Raw genomic sequence first — 23,388 nt, 5'->3', positions numbered from 1 at the left:
ATTTCAAATCCAATTTATCCACAGAAGTTTTCCTGTCTCTCCAATGTAGATGTCATCACTGTCACATTTCAGTTTATTCACACATTTTTAGGGGTTGGATGTAGCGTGATTGCACCCCTTACCATATCTGATAGCTTCATACAGTGAAAGTATAGGACATGCATCTCATCTTCAACAGCGTGTTTACACACAGGGCAAGTTCTAACTTCTACAGGCATGTACTGATAGAAATCTAGCAGAAGATGTGAGAAATTTGTGATCAAGACTAAATGCATATGACTAAAAGCTCCAATAACTGTATCAAGTACATCTGGATAAGATGGGGACAAGGTGCATATATTTAAATGTGATTTTAAATGTTGCAACAATTAAGTATTTCTGCATCTGTACAAATCCACATCACAAATGTAAATATGAAGAGGAAATAATATTCACTTTATTCGCTTAGACTCTGGTATGATGAAGAGGATCACTTTTCATGGATATTCAACTTCTTTCTTACAGTGGATGCGATGTTTCAGTGTACTTATGTCATAATTTGTGAAGCAAACACTTGATAACATTTCCCACTAGACAGTCTTAAAAATGTAACAAAAACATTATGTGAGAATTTCAGAGCTGACTTTTCGTTTGGTTATATCTAAAAGCATTTGTTATATTTATGTAGGGTCAGAGAGAGAAATATAAATAAAATGTTTTCCACTTATGTCACAAAATGGAAAGTGTTTGTCCAGTGTCAGACGTATATTTTTGAAATTAAAAGTAAGCTGACTATCAATGTTGAGCACGCCATCAAACGTAAGCATCATATTTTTAACGTATTTTTGGAGAGAAAACATAATGTTCATTTTTCGCGGGTGAGCATCCATTTTGAAGTTTATTAGAGTAAGCTCCCTTTGAATACAACCGCGGGAAATAATTCGTGTTTACGTGCTCAGTAAAGCTGCCTGTTTTCTTTACGGTGAGTGTGTGTGAAAAGCAAATGACAAATGATTCCTTATCTCATTATTAGGATGAGCTCGGTTTGGATACTACGTGTAGTTTAGGTACGCCTTAATTTCCAAATTTCGGTTTGATGGTATGAGAGATAAAATTCTTGATCAGTTACTGTGAGTAGTTGGAGCGATGTACATGATGTAGGACCAAAGACGCACTTTGGAAAGTGTTTAATCCCAAATATAATATTTCCATAACTTTCCATTGTCATTGGGGGTATTTAACCTGTGAACACGTGCTAATTCACACTCGGGACTTGCGTCAGAGGGGTACTGCACACAATTTAAATTTTAATAGACATGAATTTAACTGGCAGTTGTCAGACTTTCATTTTCGTGGGGTGAGTTAGATCGCTGACTTTGTGTGCTTGGAACTAAATGACAGACACTGAGTGTATTGTTTCAAATCCAGCATTGGACCCCACTCAACAAGAGCACGGGGTAATGAGGTAGCCAACTGATTAAAGCACTGGCTGGGGCTCGATCCTCAACATGGGTAGCCTGCATGCAACTGTGTAATTGGAATGGCATGTGTGATCATAGCAGCATTTAGGTGTTTCATCTTTAAAGTAAGTTCTGGAACATTTTGAAACTAGTATGATGTCTATTGTCATTTCATGTAGCATGAATCAACACTTACTTCATCAAGAGTAATCCTAATGTACTATTTCAATTCATTACTTGTCTTAGTAAACTTTTCACAAAGTCATTTGCTTGTACTATGTGCCATAGTACAACAATAGCACTGCTGTGATGATAGAGTTGCTTCAATTTCCGGTTCAAACAAGGCAATCAAGATTGATATGATGATACTAGTATTGAATAATTTGTGACCGAGTGCCACATTGTGACAGAAATGAAGATTAAGCATCAGTCAACTAAAAATATATATAAAATGCCAAATGTCAGTAGCCGTTCTTAATGACGATGACAACAACATTATATAATATAGAGAATCCCAAGATACTTTGTGTGAAGCCCCCTGTTGTCCCAGCCATGATAATGCTTGAATATTGCTAAAAGTTATGCTGTGCTTACTCCTCAATGGTACTTTAATCAGTACTTTACAGAGATTTTGTATTCACAGATAAAACGTAGTTAAATTGTTATCTTTCCAAATAGCATTGAGTTTTCATAGCTTTTGGTCATGGGAGTCATACAATTAAGACTACCAATGGTCTTCCATTTTCAAGGAAGTCATGTGAGTTTGTTAGATCACTGACATTGAGTGGTAGCCTTGGTCAAATCCAGCATGGTGCTCAAAGTACTAAAGTACTGTCAGAAACAGAAAAAAAACAACTGTTTTTTAGGCTGTATCACTCAAATTTACACAACTGCAAAAAGGTTATGTCAGAATAACTCACTTTCAACTAATTCGTCATTTAGTGGGATGTGTAAGAGGATATCCAGAAAAGCATGTCGGGCAAAAAATACGAATGTCTGCTGAAAATAATAGATCAGACTATAGATGGCAACTAGCTTGCTCAGTCAAGTATGATCACAGACCGTCGACTTTTCTTGCATAAAATGCATTCAGTGCCCACTGGCACATGCAATTTCAATGATATTTTGTGCCATTTCATGTGTGTTGAAGATGTCTCATTGGTTGATTAACATGTGATGTGTCTCTCTTTCATAAAGGTTATAAGAATGACGATTTTATTTCATAAAGTTTATGTTAAGATATGTAAATGAGTATGATACCTGATACCCATACAAAAAGCATTATATGAAATGTCGCAAGATACATAGCTGGCATGGCCACCCAAAGATCCACCAGACTGAATACTGTTATATATGTTAGGACATGATGTATACTTCCCTACTATAATTCACCTATGGGTTTATCATATCTTTGTCCCCCAACCCTACCCCAACAGTCGTCTGCTTCACAGGGGTCCTGGTTTTGCTTTTGAGACGATCCCCCTGCTGGTTTCTTTTTATAGTGATAGACTCCATGGTAGCTGCATCCATAAAGAATGAATAAACGTATGAAACTCTTGTGGTTAGTCTTAAAGGGGCACTGATGCGGAGCAATTTCCGTGGACTGGTGTAAACTTTTGTTATTGTTTTTCTCCCATGCGTACCCGGATGATATCCCAGAATTCGTGACTGGTTCGTGACCTCTGCTGCGCATTCCGTAAGCGCAATTGATAGTTTAATTATAGACAGATCAACTTAGGTGAAGTCATTTTACTTCATAACAAACGTATTATGAAAACGAATGAAACACTTTGAAGGTTAATCATCTGCCAGTGGTAGAAATGGTAAAAAACTATTAGGACGGAAAAATAACGAAGCCAATATACGTCTCTATATTTTGTCTCATAACCCTAATTGGTTTATTTTCATATTTGTATGATTCCGAAAATTAATAAAAGAACACACAATCTGCTTATACTCATAGTAAATTTCATAACAGCAACATTTATACATTGTATAAATTGCCAATGTGGATCCTATTTCACACATACACGATCTAGTGTGTGTTTTCTGTCATACAGATTCTGCTGAATGCTACAACAAATAAATTAAAACAAAATGCAAATAATGAATGTAAAACAGACTAATTTTATAGCAACAATGTCAGGCTACTACCTTGTTCAGGAATGTACCCATCAATATCCACGTAAAAGAAATTGTATTCCATTCATCTGCAGCTGGTAAATAATCCTGCTCTGTGTCGCGTGTCATACAACTGTCTCATTTGCGAAAAAGTAACACATCGTTTCACATCTTTCGTTGGTGAAAACCAGATAAACCTCTCATTGGTCTCTCAAGATAGCACACCTGGCAACTAATTGTATGATGTCCACTATTCTAAGTAATTTAGTTAACCAATAATGAGCAATCAATCAATCAACGCAAGGGTGGTTAATTCTTTGAAGGGAGGATGTTGTTTTTGCACTCACTCTTTACGACAGGGTGTAGTCATCTACACACTCTGCCTTTTGACAAATCCGCTAGAAGATAAAAGTAATTAATCAATCAGTGTGTTATCGGTTAATCCTTTGATCAATGTTTGTTTTTGTAACTCAGCTGATAAACCCTCTTGCATCACTTACATGCACATATTACATAACATACAATACATTTGCCATTACAGACCTTAATTAATAATGTTGAGTATTTACTCCAGAAAGGAGAAATGCCAAATGGGAACCTTTGTTGAGTAACCGAAGTGGTGTTACTACTAATTATACCTGGTATAAATTCATTAATTGACCATCCAGAGAATGATGACAAATAACACGTGTAGGTTTACACCATCAAGCGCGAGTTACAGCAAGAAAGATGTAATCTCTGTGTGGCATGCAGCCTGAAAACACTTATGGGCCGAAATTGTTTTGCGGATACCAACGGAATTTCGTTACATAAGGAATACACACAGGCATTTGGTGTGTACCATTGTAGCTACCATAGCTACCAAAATTTACGTATGATATTTGCTATCACAGCTGAACCAACACTCAAAACTACCTATATATATAAAGCTTTGCAATCTTCCGTACTGAAACAAATGGCTTGCTACATGCCTGTAGACATCATATTTTCATGTAACATGATTAAATATCGAGGTTGAAAACACAGAAATAGGATCAAATTGGATCAGTAACTATACCATCCAAGCATCCGAAAAGAACTACACTGCTGGGATATTTGGTTACGATCAGACAAGGAATACCATGGATATTTTTAAACAAATGGCATATGATGGGCATCCGGCCTCCTGACTGTTAGGGTGAAGAAATTCTGCTAATATGGACAGGAGCCCAGTTCCTTTGTCCGTCACGGTCGAAAGAGCGGGCGCTGTCCAATTTGCGGTTTGGTTTCGTAATTCGACTGTTGGCGAGAAACATTATTCGCTCCGCATCAGTACCCCTTTAAGCGGAACACCAAAGTCATTCATTATAAACTTATGGTTAATTATTACTTAGCAATTTAAAGTTGCCCCAAAGTCATCTGCTTTGCTCTTGCCCACCAAAAAAAACACACACATGTTACGTAACTCTGCCACCAGAGCACTGTACTGAGGTAATGTGAGGAAGGATTTTCAATTAGTTCTATAAAAAATGTGGAACAAGCTCATCAATTTGCTGATTTCTCGACGTCAACAAGGACATGCTAAATTGTTAGGTTGCCATCAAATGCTCCTAGGTGTCGGATGATGGTGTCACCATGCCCAGATTTCTACAGGACCCCTCAGTTCATGCTAAATGTCTTGTTTGTGAGTGCAAAGCAAGTGTTGTGGAAGCTTGTATGTATTAATCAGGTAGTTCGACACCTACCTCGCTTCTAAGGCAGAAGATACTATTTAGATTTGTTTTCATCGAGCTAAAAAATCAAAACTACTTACTAGTTGTAGTAAATGATTGATAACCCAAACGATTTTGCATGATACAAGTTGTAGCATAACGATTTCTTCCTTGGAAGCGAACAAGGTTTCAGACAAACGTATAAACGAGATATTCTATCCCCGGAAATGTACATGAATACTACAGCAACCGACATAGGTATACCTCACATTACTTCACGAAGGCATACCGCTCTGATTGGTTGAGATTTTGTTTCCTGGACAGAATTGTGCACTGCTGTCAAAAAGGTCGTTTTAAGGCAATGAAAGGTTGGCCTTAGTAGTTTTGATGACAGTTTCATTTATGACAATGCCAATAAATGATTTATGTATTTGTACCCTGCTAGAGTATATGTGATCTGTAATAGTTTCAGCATGAAAGTTATTATTTTGTACGTCAGCTATCATTTTTGTCATGAAGGTAAGTCTAGTTTCAAAATAGGCTTTTTAAAAGTGCCCTTTCTAATACAATTTCATTGCACACTAATTTGCATAAAGCCATGGTCTGTTCCAAATAAGTCATTTTAGACATTGGAAGTCCGCATTGCTCATTTTGCACTAATCTGTGTTCAGTAATGTCCTTTTTTCAAGTTTCCTATCTCCCTACCACTGGAATTGTTGTTTAACTTAGTTTAACAGATATTCCATATTTTTGCATATCAGCTACATAAATTGTACAGATAAACATGAAAGATCAGTTTTTCCTATTTCTGAGAGTACTATAGAAAGTCGTAATCCCAAATATGTCATGTGTTGCATCTAAATTTGCTTGAATGCTGATATTCCATCCCGAATAAGACAAATATATCCAAATCGAAGTTATAAACTTACCAATTCATATTGAAACTAAGAAGCTAAGTTAATGACATTACAGTGATGCATGTACTGATGTAGTTTGTATAAATTGGCTGCCAGAGTTCTTAGTTTGCAACCCTAAACAAAGCCTAACTGGCAAGAAAAGGGCAGTGTTTTGACATGTTTAATATATGTTATTATATACCAATCATGGAGATGTTGTTGATGTCAGTCACTGGATTATCTGTCCCAATTTCGACCCGTAAAGGTCCCGGGGTAGAATAGGCCTTCCGCAACCCATGCTTGCCATAAAAGATGACTGCTTGTCGTAAGAAGCGACTAACGGGATCGGGTGGTTTGGCTCGCTGACTTTGTTGACACATGTCATCGGTTCCCAATTGCGCAGATCAATACTCATATTGTTGGTCAGTGGATTGTCTGGTCCAGACTCGATTGTTCACAGACCGCCCCCATATAGCTGGAATATTGATGGGTGCTGCGCATAAGTAAACTCACTCACTCACTATCTGTCCCAATTTCAATTATACAGCTGAAATACTCCTAACTGCTACCTCAAAGAACAAACAAGCAACCTCTGATTATTATCATAGTGGAAATCTTGCAGGGCCTTTTTCATTTCATTTTAGCCTCAAGGACCGTCTGTGTAGTGGGGCAGAGAGTGGAAGGTTATTGCTTGGATCCCAGACAATATCACAGCAAAAGATGTTAAAATCAGTAAGCTAGCACTGTAAAACCAGCTTAAGTCTGGGCTAGTACAAGCAGCCACACAAAATTATGCATGCACATTGTCATGTGAGTAAAATGTTATTTTGGATGACGTTAAACCCCATTTCACCTTTTTTCAGGCACATTGAAATATGGGTAAGAAGAAGGCTAAAGGGACTGCCAAACCACCGTCTTCGGAAACCTCCATTAAGATGATTCAATCAATTTTGAGAAAACGCCTTGCACAAATGTCAAGCCCTCCTGAAATTCAAGGCTATGCAAAGGAGAGACAGTAAGTTAACCTACTATGTGGTCACACTTGCACAAAATGTTATTAATATGGACTGAAATGGAGAATTTCATGCTCATATCTTTTTGGATGGTGGAAATGCTAATATAATCATGCAACTGTATAATCATTATAATTATGTATATCTGTATATGAATATTTTGGATACATGGCTTTGTAACTTGATTGACTTGTCATTATATCCAGCATTTCAACCATGAAATGTTACTTGGAATAGTAGCTAATATAAATATCCTATTATTTAATAAAATATTTAAGAAATGTATTTAAGTTTCACTGAGGTCTTGAATGTTGTAACATTTTTCAGTTATGAAAAATCATGCTCAGTTTAGTCTGAAAATGTAAAAATATGTTTTTCATTGAGTTTAATGATATATTCTGTGAATATATTTCAGACAACTGTTTGACCTGCTGAAGAGGACAACAGTGTCAGGGGAGAGTAACTCTGTTCTGCTCATTGGGCCACGAGGTAGTGGCAAAACAATGGTAGCTACTGCAATGTATTAACTTCTACGCTGTACTTGGGTTAGAATTGATCTTCAGTAACCCATGCTTATCATAAGATGGTCAGACTGCTGACTTGGTTGACATATGTCATTGTATCCCAGCTGTGTAGATCGATGCTCATGCTGTTGATCACTGGATTGTCTGGTCCAGACTCAATTATTGACCGACTGCTGCTAAATGGTTGGAATATTGCTGAGTGCGGCACAAAACTAAACTCACTAACTTGTACACTTCCAGAGGTTGCACAGCTTTCGTAGCTTCTGAAATTGAAAGTAGAGACTTGTGTCCCTCGGATATATTACACCATAAATCAGTTCTATTCCATTCTATTCCAGTCAGCACCAATCCAAGACTTGTGTTTCACGTCAGTGCTAAATTCCAAGGCGACATCACAAGGGGTGTCATCAATTTTGTACATAAATATATTACATTATACTTACTTTGTACTTAACTTATGAACAGTCCCTAACTGTATGGTAGTATGTTCAGATGAGGTACTGAACTCAATGGATTGCTGTTTCACCAGCCAAGTAAAAATAAGGCAACAAGATCTGTATGTGACTGTGATGTATAGTGGAGGTACCACGATCTGCATGTGACTGTCATGTTTAGTGGAGATACTCAGGTTTGTGTGTGGCTGCCATGTTTAGTGGAGGTATTGATATCATGACTGTCATGTACAGCGGAGGTACTGAGGTCTGCAGGTGACTTATGTTAAGTGGAGGTACTGAGATCTGCATGTGACTGTCATGTCTAGTGGATCTGCATGTGACTGTCACTTATAGTGGAGGTACTGAGATCTGCATGTGACTGTCATGTCTAGTGGATCTGCATGTGACTGTCACTTATAGTGGAGGTACTGAGATCTGCATGTGACTGTCACTTATAGTGGAGGTACTGAGATCTGCATGTGACTGTCATGTCTAGTTGATCTGCATGTGACTGTCACTTATAGTGGAGGTACTGAGATCTGCATGTGACTGTCATGTCTAGTGGATCTGCATGTGACTGTCACTTATAGTGGAGGTACTGAGATCTGCGCTTGACTGACATGTTTAGTGGAGGTACTGAGATCTTCATATGACTGTCATGTATAGTGGAGGTACTGAGATCTGAATATGACTGTGGTGTATAGTGGAGTTACTGAGATCTGCACTTGACTGTCATGTATAGTGGAGGTACTGAGGTCCATATGTGACTGATTCATGATTGTCATGTATAGTGGAGGTACTGAGATCTGAATATGACCGTCATGTATAGTGGAGTTACTGAGATCTGCACTTGACTGTCATGTAAAGTGGAGGTACTGAGGTCCATGTTTGACTGTTTCAGCTGCTGAAGAGTGTCCTCTCTGAGCTAATGGAAGATGAAAATATTAATCAGAACCTGTTGCAGGTGCATCTCAATGGTAGGTGCACACACACTAGTCTCTTCCTGTTAGTAGACTTCTGTCAGCTCTGTTATCTTCAGTATCATCAGTGTGTTGGCATACCTGTACTTTTCTAGTATGTAGGCCACACTGTAACTAACCAGTGGACTCCACTATTGCAGACCTCCAGAAAAGCTTTTGACCATGTGGGTATAATACATTCTTTTTAATTCAGTAATAAAATAAGACAAAATCCACACAACAATGCCACATTCTGGCTGATACAGCTTTACCCATGGGTAGTCCCAAAACGTTCACAGTCAATTTAGCTCTACACACTTTTTTAATCCTAGAATATTTGTTGCTTTAACATGGCTAAATATCAGTACAATTGCAAAATATGGCTGAAGGGATCATATAAGTCCAGCTAGGGTCCATGCAGGTAGACAAAGTTCTGTAAGTCCTCATGGTCACTAGAATCTACCTTCAGTTGTTGGCGATCCTCAGCATTTATTATATTGTGTTGTCCTTATTTGAGATCCTGTTTTAGAGATATATCCTGGTTTTGTTTCTTACTATTGTAATATACTAGTTTCTTTTACTGTCCGTCACTCAATCGCTCGCTCATTACCCATGTGTGCTGTAAGAAATATTATGTGCCTTAGCATCGGCATCCATTTTGGTATTATAAAATTTATAAGTGATACCAAGATGGTTATTTAATGATAGCCATGTCTTCACTCTGTCAGTTGCTTTTTTAAAAAACATTGTTCCAATCGTGTTGTTTCACTTCCATGGGGCAAATAGCTAATGGTACAAATTCATTACAAATGTCACTTGCAACTGATTCTGATAGTAAAACGCAGTACTCTTATTAATTCAACTAGCAGTCTTCTTATGAAAAACTAGATTTTTTACTCTGAGCGTGTGGAAGCTTATGACACTTGCTCAACATTTTCAGTTTGTTTACAAAAAGCTGACAGGTTGTAATTTATATATGGGCCAATGAGTTAAGGACTTACAAACTGCGATTGTTTTTCTGTCTCTGTTTGCACATTTCAATTGTCCTTAGATTGTTCAAGATTTTTTTAATCATGATTAATTGGAGAAAGAAAGGCTTTAAGTTTAACTGAATGAATGTAATATGTAACATAATTTTGATGTATTGGATAAATATGCATTGATATTTTGACAGTGTAAACATAAATATTTAGTGTTTCATCACATGCTGGCATTTATTTTCCTTGCATATTTCAACTTTTTTGTAGCATATTTCAAGCAGCTTATCTGGAGCTCTGACAATTGTGTTACGACATTCCCTCTGCCATGCCTCTCTCTCTCTCTCTCTTTCTCTCACTTTCTCACTCTGCTGTGAGACGTTATTATATGTGGGTATTTTAGGCCTGCTTCAGACAGATGACCGAATTGCCCTGAAGGAGATCACAAGACAGCTGCAACTGGAGAACACAGTTGGCGACAGAGTGTTTGTAAGTAACACTAGATTATTCAGTTAATCTAGATTAATGGGAGTCCCTTCCCTAAAGTGTAGCTAGGGGGTATTTCAGAGAAGAATATGGATTCCTGCAGTCTGTCATGAAGAGCAAATGGATCGTGTGGTCAGATTCACTGATTTAGATTATTGCATATCACTTTATCCCATTTGATGCTGATGTTTGTTTGGTTCAGACCACATAATATTGATGTATGACTGTTGAATGTGGAATCAAATAAACCAGTCTCAGGTGCTATATCACCAAATCATAACCCCTATTGATGTTTAGATTGTCACAAAAAGTAATGTTAGAATGTTGCTAGTTTGGGACTGTTTTGCAGTTGAAAGGGTATTGCAGTGATAAAAACTACTATGGCCGTAATGTGGTGGTATTTTTAGCTGCAGCCAATGCAACTTCATAGTGAAGTTTTTAGGAAGTTAGAGGTAGCCATTGAGTGAAACCCTAAGGCTGGAACACCTGAAGTAACATGTGACCTAAATATGTCACAGTTAACTTATGAATTTTTCATTATCCTGACTCATGCTGATTTGCTTTTCTCCTCCCTCTATGAGAAGATAGTGGAACACTTGAAATGCCTTGAAGTTCCCTTCATTGGTAGCGGACGTACAATCACACTCACCCACAGGAAGCCTCTACATTTCCCGCCACATCAGTCACATGACCAGCCCTGTTTGTCACTCTCTCATCCATCGCCTTACGAGATGGTTGTAGTCATCTTGAGTCCTTATCTGGTGTTAAATATCCATTTATATTTCAGTCCTTTACACAAAATTTAGCAGTACGATGGCTGGTCAGACAGTTGTAAGCCTACATAATTTCTAGACTGCTGACAACTATACTTGGGAGTGTTGTTGGACACAACTAAACTTGGGAGTGTTGTTGGACAGTGTTCTTCATCAGCATTTCCAGTTATTTTACTCAAATAGATCAACTATTTCGAAAGCATCAGATCCTTGAAACATACTGAGGTATACATACAAGTACAGCAGATTTGAATTTGTCATTACTGGCACAGCGTTGTCCACTTACATGTTTCTTCAAGTTTGGAAATAGGTGAAAGTCCCTTGGGGTCAGGTCAGGTGAATATGGAGGATGAGGAAGTTCTTCGGAGCCACATTGATGTACTGCAGACTTTGCCAATCAAGAGGTGTGAGAATCAGAATTCCAGCCTCTTCCCTTGTACTCATATATATACTCCAGATGATTTATCTACTGTACTTACTTATGGTGTACATAGAACGGTATCACATTACCAGAGGATTTGATGAAATCAGAGTTTACATTCCAGGAAGAAAAATCTTCGCAACATGAAAGTGTTGAGACATGATTCAAGCCAAATTCTACTCTCTTTCTGTTACCACTACGATAGTGGCAGTATCTTCTCGGTCTGCTTATCCCAGCACAAGGGAAAGACTACAGCTACGCCCATTGCAACGCTGCAGAGACTTATTTGACAGGGCTGAACTTCAACAGTCATGTCTAAGTAAACACCTCCGTCTCTGTTGATTGAGGGCTTGTTCCGCTTGATTGCAATGGCTTCTAGGAGCTTCCGTTTTTTGAAGTCACTGGAAGTCAACGGAAGCTCCAATCAACAGAGACGGAGGTGTTTACTTACCCAATGCATGGAACCACCTTATCTTCAGTGACTAATCTTTATCCAAACATCTTTACCTGTAACTCGTTAACCTAACCAACACAAGTCTGCACACCAATCAGTTGAAGCCTGTACGTATGTTGAAGCCTGTACATCAATCAATCGAAGCCTGTACATCAATCAATACAAACCTGTATATCTTGTTACCCATTGTTATCGGTCTACTGTTATGTGTATATATACTACAACCCTTTAGTTTGATCCTTACCTCACCTGAAGAAGAGACTAGAATCTGTCTCAAAACGTTGTGACCTTGTATAATAAAGAAGTTGAACCATAAAGCACTTTAAGTTTGATTCCACCAACTTCTAAATGCCTTCGAAACAACTCATACTGCTGAAGGTCATTGGTAAGATAAAATAGACGACGATGCTGCAACTGACTTTCATCACACCTACTGGTCAGGGAGAGAATGTTTTCCAGTACTCACTGAGGAACTAGGAAATCATCAATGACGCTTCCAGAATGGAAGAACCTAACTGTCCATCCGTACACCAAACGTAAACCAAATGCATGGACATCATTCCAACTACACATATGGATCGTATCAAAACCTGCTTAAAACATTGAGGATATTACGCAAGAGTGGCGAAGGCAGTCACCTTAGCTGTACGTAGATCTACGGTGATAAATGGGTGTGATTTGAGACATACACCAAGTGAAAGGGTTTCACTGCATCGAAAGCCACAATTACTCAAGTAACAGACTACTTATGTCACCTACATGCTAGTGGACTAAAAGGTTCTACAATATCGACCTACTTAATGGTACTCAGCTCTGTCATCACCAGGAGATCTGGGAATATCAGGACTGAATTAACACTGTTACTGTTCCCAAAATGGCAGAAGTAGTGGAAGTACTTATTTGGCAGCCAACAGAATCCATCATGGTCTGACCCACCACCGATTCCGTCAGATTCTGTATGCAAATAAGCATGTGACAGGATGAGGAAAAATGTGTAATTTTCTGAATAAAATTGACATTTTATACTTATCCCGACTCATGACGTCATTCCCTCCCTACTGCCCCACTCAGGCATGTTGAATTCTCTGGACTTCTCATATCGGGCTTATGGAATTAGAGAGAGTGACAAACAGGACTGGTCATGTGACTGATGTAGCAGTGAACGGGGAGGCTTCCTGTGGGTGAGTGTGATCGTACATCCGCTTCAAAAGAAGGGAACTTAAAGGGATTTCCACTATCTTCGCAGAGAGGGCAGAGATAAGCAAACAAGCATGAGTCAAAACAAGTATAAAAGATAAATTTCATGCAGAAAATTACATTTTCTGTGTAGACCTATGAAGATCAGGGTTACTGTTGGACTTTGACAGGCCATGCTTGTCATAGGACATGACTTAAGTGGATCAAGCTGACTTGGTTGACTCGGCATATCCCAGTTGTATAGGTTGATTGTCTGGTCCAGATATGTTTACAGACTGCCACCTTGTAGGTGGAATGTTGTTGAGAAGAGAGTGAAACAGAAAACAAGCAAACAAATAAATGTATTGTGTTACAGTACCTCAATAAAGGCAATAATAGTTGAGTTTCTTTTAAGTCATGTTTATTCTTTTTCAGGGTTCCTTTTCTGAAACTTTACAGTTTCTTTTGGATGCATTAAAAAAGGGTATGTTCTTGTTTACCTTGAGATACATCATGCTTCTCAGATGCGTTGGTGATAAATACCTCCAAAACATTATACAAGTATTTTTGTGGGTCATAGGGCGAGACTAATATTTTAATGATTTGGTCTTTAATATCAGTTAATTTATTGTTATATTGGAATCAAAGGTGTTTTTCAATTTGTTAGATCACCTGACGGAAAAACAAGTGAACCCATGCACCTATGACCTATTTGTCTGATGTCCATCTTAGACATCTTAACAGAAACCATTGGACAAGTGAATCTGAAACTGAATGTACTTATGCCAATAAAAAATCATACCTTAATTTGTTCAAGAGAGTCTAAAATCCTGTGCACAGTGTGGGCACCGTATTAAAATCTGTTTGTACCTATTACTCATTTTTGTTCAAATTGTTGAAAATTTGGTTTTGATTCGACACGTAAAATCAATTTCTGTCACATTGCTGGAATATTGTTAAAAGCAGCATAAAAAAAATCCTCATTGTGTTCAAGACTGTCAGCACTGTTTTTACAGGGAGCAGCCAGACATCCAAGCCGATTCTGTTTGTGTTGGATGAGTTTGACTTGTTCGCTCATCATCGAAACCAGACATTGTTGTACAACCTGTTTGACGTTTCCCAGTCAGCTCAGACACCCATCTGTGTGGTTGGAGTCACCTGTCGCCTGGTAAGTATTGACTCGTTTCAAGGTCAGAGGGCATGTCTTGCATATATTAGCCATCACTCTACCATGTTTGAATTCTGATCTTGAATTGATGCCCACCAATATAGGCTGTGATGGTTGTTGCTCTTAATATCTAGATTGACTGGTTCTCACTCAACAGGCAGCCATCATTTTGTTTGGAGTAGGCTTATGGATATTTATATATTTATATCCACTCAACTAGTACATGTTCAAGGCACTGCTATTTTTTAGGGCTTTAACAATACACTTACTTATTCAGTGAATCAAATCTTAGCCCTTCATGAATACAGTTTGTTATTTGTGGTCACCAGAATCCAATATGAATGAATATTTACAATTTTTTTTTATTTCAGTGTGTTTTACTTGAGCCCTTATTAAAGTGGGATATGCAAGAATGGAATATATACTAGCCATGCAGTAATGCAAGTCATGTTAATTTGCAATGGCTGCATATGATATTGTGGACTAAACAAATGGTGTCTTGAAAACGGCGTTAAATTTTCTAAATCCAAAACAAATTGTATACATTTTTGTAGAAAATATAAGCCGCATAAAGGACCCTGATTTATCTTTAAATGGTACTCCCATCAAAGTTTAAAGGAGGCCAAGTTTTGGGGTTTAATTTTTGATTCTCATTTAACCTTCTTACCGCACATTAAATCTCTTAAAGCTAAATGCCTGAAGGCACTAGATTTGTTGAAAGTTGTTTCCAACTCAAAATGGGGAGGGGATCAAACTACCCACTTACACCTTTATCGATCACTGGTCTGATCAAAACTTGATTATGGCTCCATTGTATATGGTGGAGCCTGCAAAAGCAACGTTAAACTTGTTAATTCTGTCCACCCTCAAGGCTTAAGACTTTGTCTTGGTTCTTTCAGAATTTCACCTATTGACAGTCTCTACGTTGAGGCTGATGAACCATCTCATACACAACGTTGTATAAATTGTCTTTACAATACATTACTAAATTATATTCTAAAGAATCTAACTGTGTGTTCAATCCACTATATGAGGATTTGTGTAGCAAAGAGTCTTCTCTTGTTCCGCCTCTAGGGCACAGAATTATACCATTTATTTCTTCTGTCGGCATTGAGCTGGAAAGTATATCGCCTTCCTGTCTTCTTTCTTCTCCTCCTTGGCAATTGATTAGGCCCCAAGTGGACCTAACATTGACCACTTTTAAAAAATCAGAAACTTATGAATTACAATATAAACAATAATATAATTAATTAAAACATGAATATAGCAATTATAAATCCTTATTTACAGATGCGTCCAAGGACGGTGGCGCAGTGGCTTGCGCCACTGTCATTGGATCCAGAACAATATCTTCTAGATTACCAGACAACAGTTCTATTTTTACAGCCAAAGCTAATGCCATATTAACGGCTCTTAAATATATTCAAGGACACCCTAAACACAAACAGTATATAATCTATTCAGACTCTCTTTCTCGCCTTCAGGCTATTAAAAATTTGTATTGTAAACATCCACTCTTAATTGAAATTATTGAAATGTATGATGATTTTGCTACTGGCCAATACGACATTGTCTTCTGTTGGTTACCCAGTCACGTAGGCATTTCAGGGAATACACTGGCTGATCTTGCTGCCAAGGCAGCACTCAACAAATCTGTGGCTCCACTTCTTATTCCGTACTCAGACTATAAAACTACCATTAGGTCTTATATCTGTGATCTGATGCAAAAGAAGTGGGACACCCAAGTGGGTATCAATAAATTACATGCAATAAAACCTTACATTGGTAATACCCACTTGGGTTGTCAGTCCAGATTTGAAGAGGTCATCATGCCACGATGTCATATTGGTCATACAAGGTATACACATGCATACCTGTTGAAAGGTGAAGATCCTCCGTTTTGCATCCCTTGCGATGAGAGTACCATGGTCAAGCGTATCCTGCTTGACCGTGTTGAATTCTCCATCATAAGGGATAAATATTTCAATGTGAAAAACACTTTCAGATCTTTTTAACACAGTTCTTATTTAATTATTGGATTTTTAAAAGAAATTGATTTCATGACTGAATTTTGATTATTTTGTTCTGTAGATAGTTGCATTTTAATTATTGATAGTTTAGATCAGTAACTTGAATTGTTAGTGGCTGTACCCTCAAAGGGGGTTGAAGTATTGTAAAATTATTGTCCTCCTGAGAGGGTACGTAAGTCCAAAAACATTCACAGTAAATTTAAACTTTCCACTCCTCTTAATCGTAGCATATGTGTATTTTTAATTTTTGGCTAGATGTGTCTAAATTGCTAATAGCTGAGGGAAATGATGTAAATCCAGCTAGGGTCCATGCAGGTAGCAAAAGTACTGTAAGTCCCCATGGTCCCTAGTATGGTGATCTACCTTCAGTTGTTAGCAATCTATAGCCTGCTTTTTTATTGTACTGTCCAAATAGTCATATTAGTTTTAACTTTCCACGCTAGTTTGAATTCCATTTTTGATATTCTAGTTGTTTTACTGTCCTTCGTTGACAGGTTTTTATGATATACATATATTCCATTTCAGCTTTAAATGTTCTCGTCACGATATGGCTGAGATATTGTCGATGTGACGTTAAATATTAACTCACTCACTCACTCACTATTGTGGACCATAACTATTGGTGTACTACATGCCAAATTTGAGTGTCATGTCAGATCACTAGTTATTACTATGACAAGCTAACAGTCAACATGGGGGTTCCATATTGTGCATCAATCTCTGAACTACGATATTGTATTGGTGAATAATTATTCGTATTCATTACCCAATATTTGAAATGTATATCATAGTGCCACATAGTGTATTCATTGCAGCCCAATTACTTGTTTCCTTTGATCATTGGATCTCAGTTTCAACGGCACATCATTTTATCAATATCAATTTCAGCTGCCCAGGGAGTATACAGCTCTTGAAGCCACTAGTCAATCCGAGTTATTGCAACTTTGTCATCCTTTCGAGGTACCCATTCACAGCTGGATGGACCGGGACACCAGTCATTGATTAATGCAGTGTTAAACAATAAAATGTCACCACCCTCTTGTGTTGCACTATTGAATAGTGCCGTGTTAAACAATAAAACATTGCAGATCTGTACAGAATGGCGATGGTAATATTTGATCTGCATGTTCCTCTAGGATGTTATCGAGCTGCTGGAGAAGAGAGTCAAGTCCCGGTTCTCACACCGACAAATTCATCTGTTCAACACCCATGGCTTTTACGACTACAGCCAGGTGTGCATGTCCTACCTCAGTCTCTCCCCCGGGGAACTGGACCACTCGATCACTCAACCATGGAACACACACATACAGGTACATTGTACTGACGTTGCTATATTACCGATTTTGCCCTGGAATTTAGGTAATGAATTTCATTATTTAGAGTTGCCTCCCTTAGCTGTACCATGATCTGATGATCACAACTTACTGTTTAAAGTGTTTCAACAAGTTAGTGTCACATTTCTCACATCAGTGATAAGTAGACCTTGCTGGCCTGTAAATCAAGCAGGGAAAATTGTAAACCTATCTCTGTCATTGCTCAAGAACGAAATGTCAAGCCCCAAATTCTGTTGGCTTGCAGGAACTTGTATCAGAACCGAGCGTAAGGGACGTGTTACAGCGACAGTTCAACCTCAACAAAGATATCCGAGGCCTTATTGCATTGTTGGTGAGTACGAGTGACTTGTGTTCTTAGGAAACGGTTTCCCCCATAGTACTGGACATGGTGACCATCAGGAAGACATAAGTCCTGGGTTTGAGTCCTGTTTTGCCCACATTGTTTATCAAGCACTGTTAGCACCACATCCATACTCATTGGTGGTATGCAACCTGGCAGTGTTAAGCTGAACTTAATCGGATGGAATTATCCAAGATCTGTCAGTGACGGTGCATTTGGTGCTTGGATCGTAGTTGCCTCCAGTACACCTTGAGGCACAGTGCAGTTCATTTGAGTCAAAATCACCCCAATGAATTCAACTATAACTCAAATACGAGAGATCGTAAATGACTAACGCCAAAGTAAATAGGAAAAACACATAAACTCTGCAGAATTTGTTATGGGATTTGTCCACCAAATAAAGATGTTGTTTAGTAAACCATCTTTGTTTCATCATGATTCTTGACAAAGGTTTAGCAACAGCTCAGGTGGCAGTAAGTGAGGGGCACATGTGATGTTGCTTTCATGAGTAGGGGATGGTATCAAAAGTCATTAAACTGTGATTCTGAACCGGACATGGACTCTGTGGCCAGAGTACTCTTGTGTGATGACAGATGATGATATGTGTTGGAACATGTGCGATCATACCTGAATGCCATGGATCTGTGATCAGGCAGTCAACCACTGGTTTACCTTTCCCAGAGGAATCGAAATAAATAAGATTATTTCAGAGCTTCTTCTTCTGGTAATGCAGACAAACAAATGTTTCTTATAGCTCCTTTTGTGTTCTGTTATTGCTGACTGTCCAATTCCAGACACTCCCGATATGTAAACTGTCTCCGACTCACCCAGTTCTGGAGGCAGGGGATTTCCTGGACTCTTTCAAAAAGCTCACAACAGACACAAAGTCTGCCATGCTGCATGGTAAGGTAGTGAGTTGTTTGTTTGCTTATATGAATCCATTTTCAGCTATATTCCCTTTAACAAAGTGATCTTTGTGCAAAAGTGATTGTTAGGGCAGCAGAGATGCACCCAGACATCGATCTGATTTAATTTTCAATACTGAACCCTTGTTTGGTATATTTTGAATTTGAAGTATCAGATTTCATTTAACTCTCAGAGTCTCTTTTTTTAGGCAGGAAATCATTCATCATCTTAATGATGTCTCTTATCAACAGTTCCCATTGGATAATTAGCCTGGGGTCAACCAATCATGTTTCACCTTATTTCATTGCTCAAGGTGGAAATAATTTGTTGTAATCGTTGTATTTACCTGTGTGACTGCTCCTAGATAGGTGTGTTGTAATGATTTATTTACCTGAAGGATTTTCCATGATGTGTTGTGGTAATTGTATTTGATGGTATGATTGTTGTGCAGGTGTTTCTATCTTAGAGCTGTGTCTCATCATCTCAATGAAACATCTAATGGACATCTACGACGGAGAGCCCTTCAATTTTGAGATGGTCTATAGTGGTATGTATATTGCATAGCAGAGGTCATGACATCTTGTTCACAAATGGTGTTTCAGAGTAACAGGACATTGGGTCTTGTAAGTGTCAGTGTCTGACACATTCACAGAACCCATAGAATAAAGATTAAACACACGTTTCAAATCTTAACATTTCACATTATTTGGCATTGAAATTATTAACAAGCGTAAAATTTATGAATCGCAAACAAGTGTAATGTTTCATATATGACAACTTTAGACTAAGTCATTATGAAATATATAGTTGGACACTGGAGCTGGCGGGCTGTAGATTTCCACCTGACTGTCGGCCATTATGACAGGGTCAGGCGCTGTTTGTGAACACTGGGTAAACCCAACACTTTTGAGGTGATCTTCAGCTCTTGACAGTGAATGTGAACTGAGGGAAGTGGGGAGAGCCAAATACTCACAGATATTTTCCAGTCTTAATGCCATTTATCAGAAGTATTATGAAATATGTCCTCATAATGTAATTTAAAAGGGTATTCTTAAAGGAATTATGGTTTATCAGCACCCCTGTAGTCTTATGGTGGTGCACATTTCATTTGTGTAGATGTTTTCATTGCAAACAGTGTGTCTTGAGAGGAGCAGTCTATACAGGACAAATGAGTTAAGGATGATGGTATTTTTAGGTGTGATATTTTATTAGTGTGTCAGTGAAAAAAGTAAATCAGTATTGAAAATTTCAATATTTACATATATCCGTAACAATATTTGTCCAGTATATAAAAGTGGAAACTTTAATCTGTTTAATTCCCTTGAAGTGAACATACAATCACTCACCTCGAGTTACCTCCCTTCTTCCCACCAAAAGTACCCATGTGACCTGTTGGGCGGTTTCTTCTGGGTCCCTTCTGTGTGTCAAGTCATTGATACCAGACATGATTCTTCACATCAAACAATGGAATTAATCTCAACCTAGAGCAAGAAATTCTTGCCTTGATTAATGCATTAGAGCAGGTGATAACCTTTGTTAACAATGAGATCTATCATGAATTTGAAGTTTACATTTCAGAGTACCTGAAGTTTGCACAAAGGAAGTCTAGTATGCAGGTGTATGAGAAGCCAGTTGTGTTGAAGGTAAGACATGCTACAATATTGGAAGTGTTTTACCAAGTGTCACATGCAAGGTAAAACTTCAGGAACATACTGGCAAACAAGGATATGTTGAGCACCAACCTTACAACTGACCTGTATTACTGGTAAACACATATAAGATGATCCACGACCTGACAAATGACCCCAATTTGCATACTTGGGGACGCCCCACAGAACGATCCACTTGAAACAAGTGGGAGACAGGTTGTCTGATAAATATCGAAAAGTTCATTTGCCCCGTGCGTTTCACGCATGAATTGTTATAGCACACTTGATTTGGGAACAGGTACAATCCCAATGAATTGAATCAACACAATATACTGAGCAAATATGTTTAGGACCACCTTCTGCCTTAGTGTGCTTTAAAGTTGCCATTTAGAGTCCAGTAGCAAGGCTACTTTGTAAAAGAAAATCTGCTTTGGTTGCACAATTTTTGTCCATGTACATGATAACATTGTATGCTATCTCCCTTGCCTGAGAATGAACTATTTGCCCATGTTTTCCAAACTTGGACATTTTTTATTACAACTGAAATCTGTTTAACAGTATTGAGACAGGTGTTACACAGTAGCAAGACAGGTGTTAATCATTAGCGGTGTTGATTTCATGTCATGGTTAGCATGTATTGCACGTGCATAATTGTCAAACTACCTGTAGCAGCCAAGTGTACTCGTCCAATTCGTTGTACCGCCTCTCTTGTCACAAATGTGTTTAGTGCGCAGGATCATCTAATATGTGTCTAGCAGTAGCTTGTATGAGTGCCGCCCACTGTGTTTGCCATTTTGAGCAAAGTTGCCACAGGTTGTCCAGATATTACTGACTTGCTATGCTGACGACATGAAAGTCTTGTTAGCAGCTACATGAGGAATAAATTAATTGTCATGCACTGTACATGCACTAGCTTACAGCTGCTTTCCCTTTCACACCAAATGGGTTTGTTCATTGTCATACACTGCCTACCTCTCATAAATGCATTGTCTGCACTGGTCCAGCTTATTGTTGTTTGTCAGTACTGCTTTCATTAAGGCTCCTATACTATATTACAGTGAATTCCACTCATGGGCTTGTAGTTTACAATGACATGCTAATAGCCTTTTGGAATGTTCCTGAAACACAACTGATATTGTAGATAGAAATTCTAGATCAAGAAACTAGGGGCTATTAAACCTAAAACTTCATCATTTGATCATTTCAATAACCAGTGTTTCTCAATATCCAGGCATTCGAACATCTGATTACGTTGGAGTTTATTCGGGCGCTGGATGGGTCAGGATCACGGGTACAGAAGGAATACAAGCTGATGTCTCTGCTCATTCACCCCAGCCAGATCGTGGATGCTCTACAGAAGTACCCTAACTGTCCCACAGAGGTCAAGCAGTGGGCCGGCAACTCTGTGGTGTGATATACCCCATTATCCAGAAGTGTTTGAGTAGTGGATTGGACAGTATGTGGTCTGAAATACCCCATTTGTCCTGAAGAGTTTGAGCAGTGGCCCACCATCTCCATGGTATGAAACACCCCAATGTCCAAATTAGGAAGAGGACGCTTCCTGTTGTGTCATATTGTGGTCTGCAGAGATGTGATGACCATGACCTATTGGAGACTTTCCTTCAAGATAAATGCCATATGGATGGGGGTTTTTTTTGTAAGACAAGTGATGTGGTTATTGAGCCTTTTGGAGATTACTCTTGAAGAAAAGTAAAGATATATAAGCAAGATGAGTGATGTGATCGCTGAGACTTGTTGGAGATTACATTTGAGGAAGAAAGACAATTTGGTGTGTACTGTGTTCACGATAGTTATGATGGTGACTGTGATCCTAGGAAAATGAAATAGTCCTTTCAAGGAAAATATTGCTTTCACATGGTTCTTGTAAAATGAACTGCAACGTCATCTGGAACAATGTTGCAAAGTTTATTGCATGAAAATTGCTGTTCTGCAACGAACTACTGAGTTCCATGTTTGCACATTATTTCAACTTGTGACTACGGTATCCTCATTGGCAGTCAACAGTGAACGTATCTATGACAAAATATGACAGATGTACATTTGTTGATATTTGTCAAGATATTGGATGTATATAATAAAGAATGAAACATCTACTGATTTCTGTTTTATCTTTTTTGCTGTAATTTTGAGTCCTGCAGATTGGTATTCACTTGAATTTAACTCCCGTCCTCCTATCAAGGTCAAGGTCAAGGTCATTGAAGGTCAAACAATGCAGTATGGTAAAATTTGCATGAAAATTTCGATGATTTCATGAAAATTCTTCATTCTAGATTCAGTAATCAGACCTGTAACTCATTACTATAGCTAATATCTCTGTAGAGGTCATACACTCATATGATACATACGTTTTAGTACCTGTATTTTCATTCTTTTACTATTGGATATGTGGATGATGTAATGAAATCTTTGAAATGCCACTTTACTTTGCAACAAGAAATATTTTTTCGCTGTTCGTGACCTTGATGGTCTAGGTCACTCATCGTGACTAGGGCAACAGAAAGTTTATAAACAGGATATGTTGAGTATTTTTCATAGCTGTTTAGTGAATCTTCTTTTGTGTGCCTTTAAGGTTATGT

General features: G+C 38.3%; 1 protein-coding gene across 3 annotated transcripts; it reads left to right on the top strand.

Annotated features, from left to right (window-relative positions):
* Positions 1 to 860: 860 nt before the first annotated feature.
* LOC137297893 (origin recognition complex subunit 4-like) lies at positions 861 to 22,909 on the top strand. 3 transcript variants are annotated; one of them, XM_067829867.1, is made up of 13 exons: positions 861 to 961; positions 7,011 to 7,162; positions 7,576 to 7,666; positions 9,020 to 9,095; positions 10,458 to 10,543; positions 13,800 to 13,848; positions 14,381 to 14,532; positions 17,699 to 17,872; positions 18,141 to 18,227; positions 19,031 to 19,139; positions 19,594 to 19,689; positions 20,721 to 20,785; positions 22,023 to 22,909. In XM_067829867.1, exons 2-13 carry the CDS (start codon positions 7,023 to 7,025, stop codon positions 22,203 to 22,205), a joined length of 1,308 nt encoding a protein of 435 aa, XP_067685968.1. In that variant the 5' UTR covers positions 861 to 961; positions 7,011 to 7,022; the 3' UTR covers positions 22,206 to 22,909. The 3 variants fall into 3 exon arrangements, with proteins under 3 accessions (XP_067685968.1, XP_067685970.1, XP_067685969.1); XM_067829869.1 differs by lacking the exon at positions 861 to 961 and adding an exon at positions 1,051 to 1,109 and having other exon boundaries at positions 22,023 to 22,903; XM_067829868.1 differs by lacking the exon at positions 861 to 961 and adding an exon at positions 1,408 to 1,564 and having other exon boundaries at positions 22,023 to 22,903.
* Positions 22,910 to 23,388: the final 479 nt, after the last annotated feature.

This window comes from Haliotis asinina, chromosome 10 (genome assembly GCF_037392515.1).
Source record: "Haliotis asinina isolate JCU_RB_2024 chromosome 10, JCU_Hal_asi_v2, whole genome shotgun sequence".
In the NCBI taxonomy this organism is placed as follows: Eukaryota; Metazoa; Mollusca; class Gastropoda; order Lepetellida; family Haliotidae; genus Haliotis; species Haliotis asinina.
Note: the sequence above shows the minus strand (reverse complement) of the source record. Positions and strands in the feature narration are given on the sequence as shown.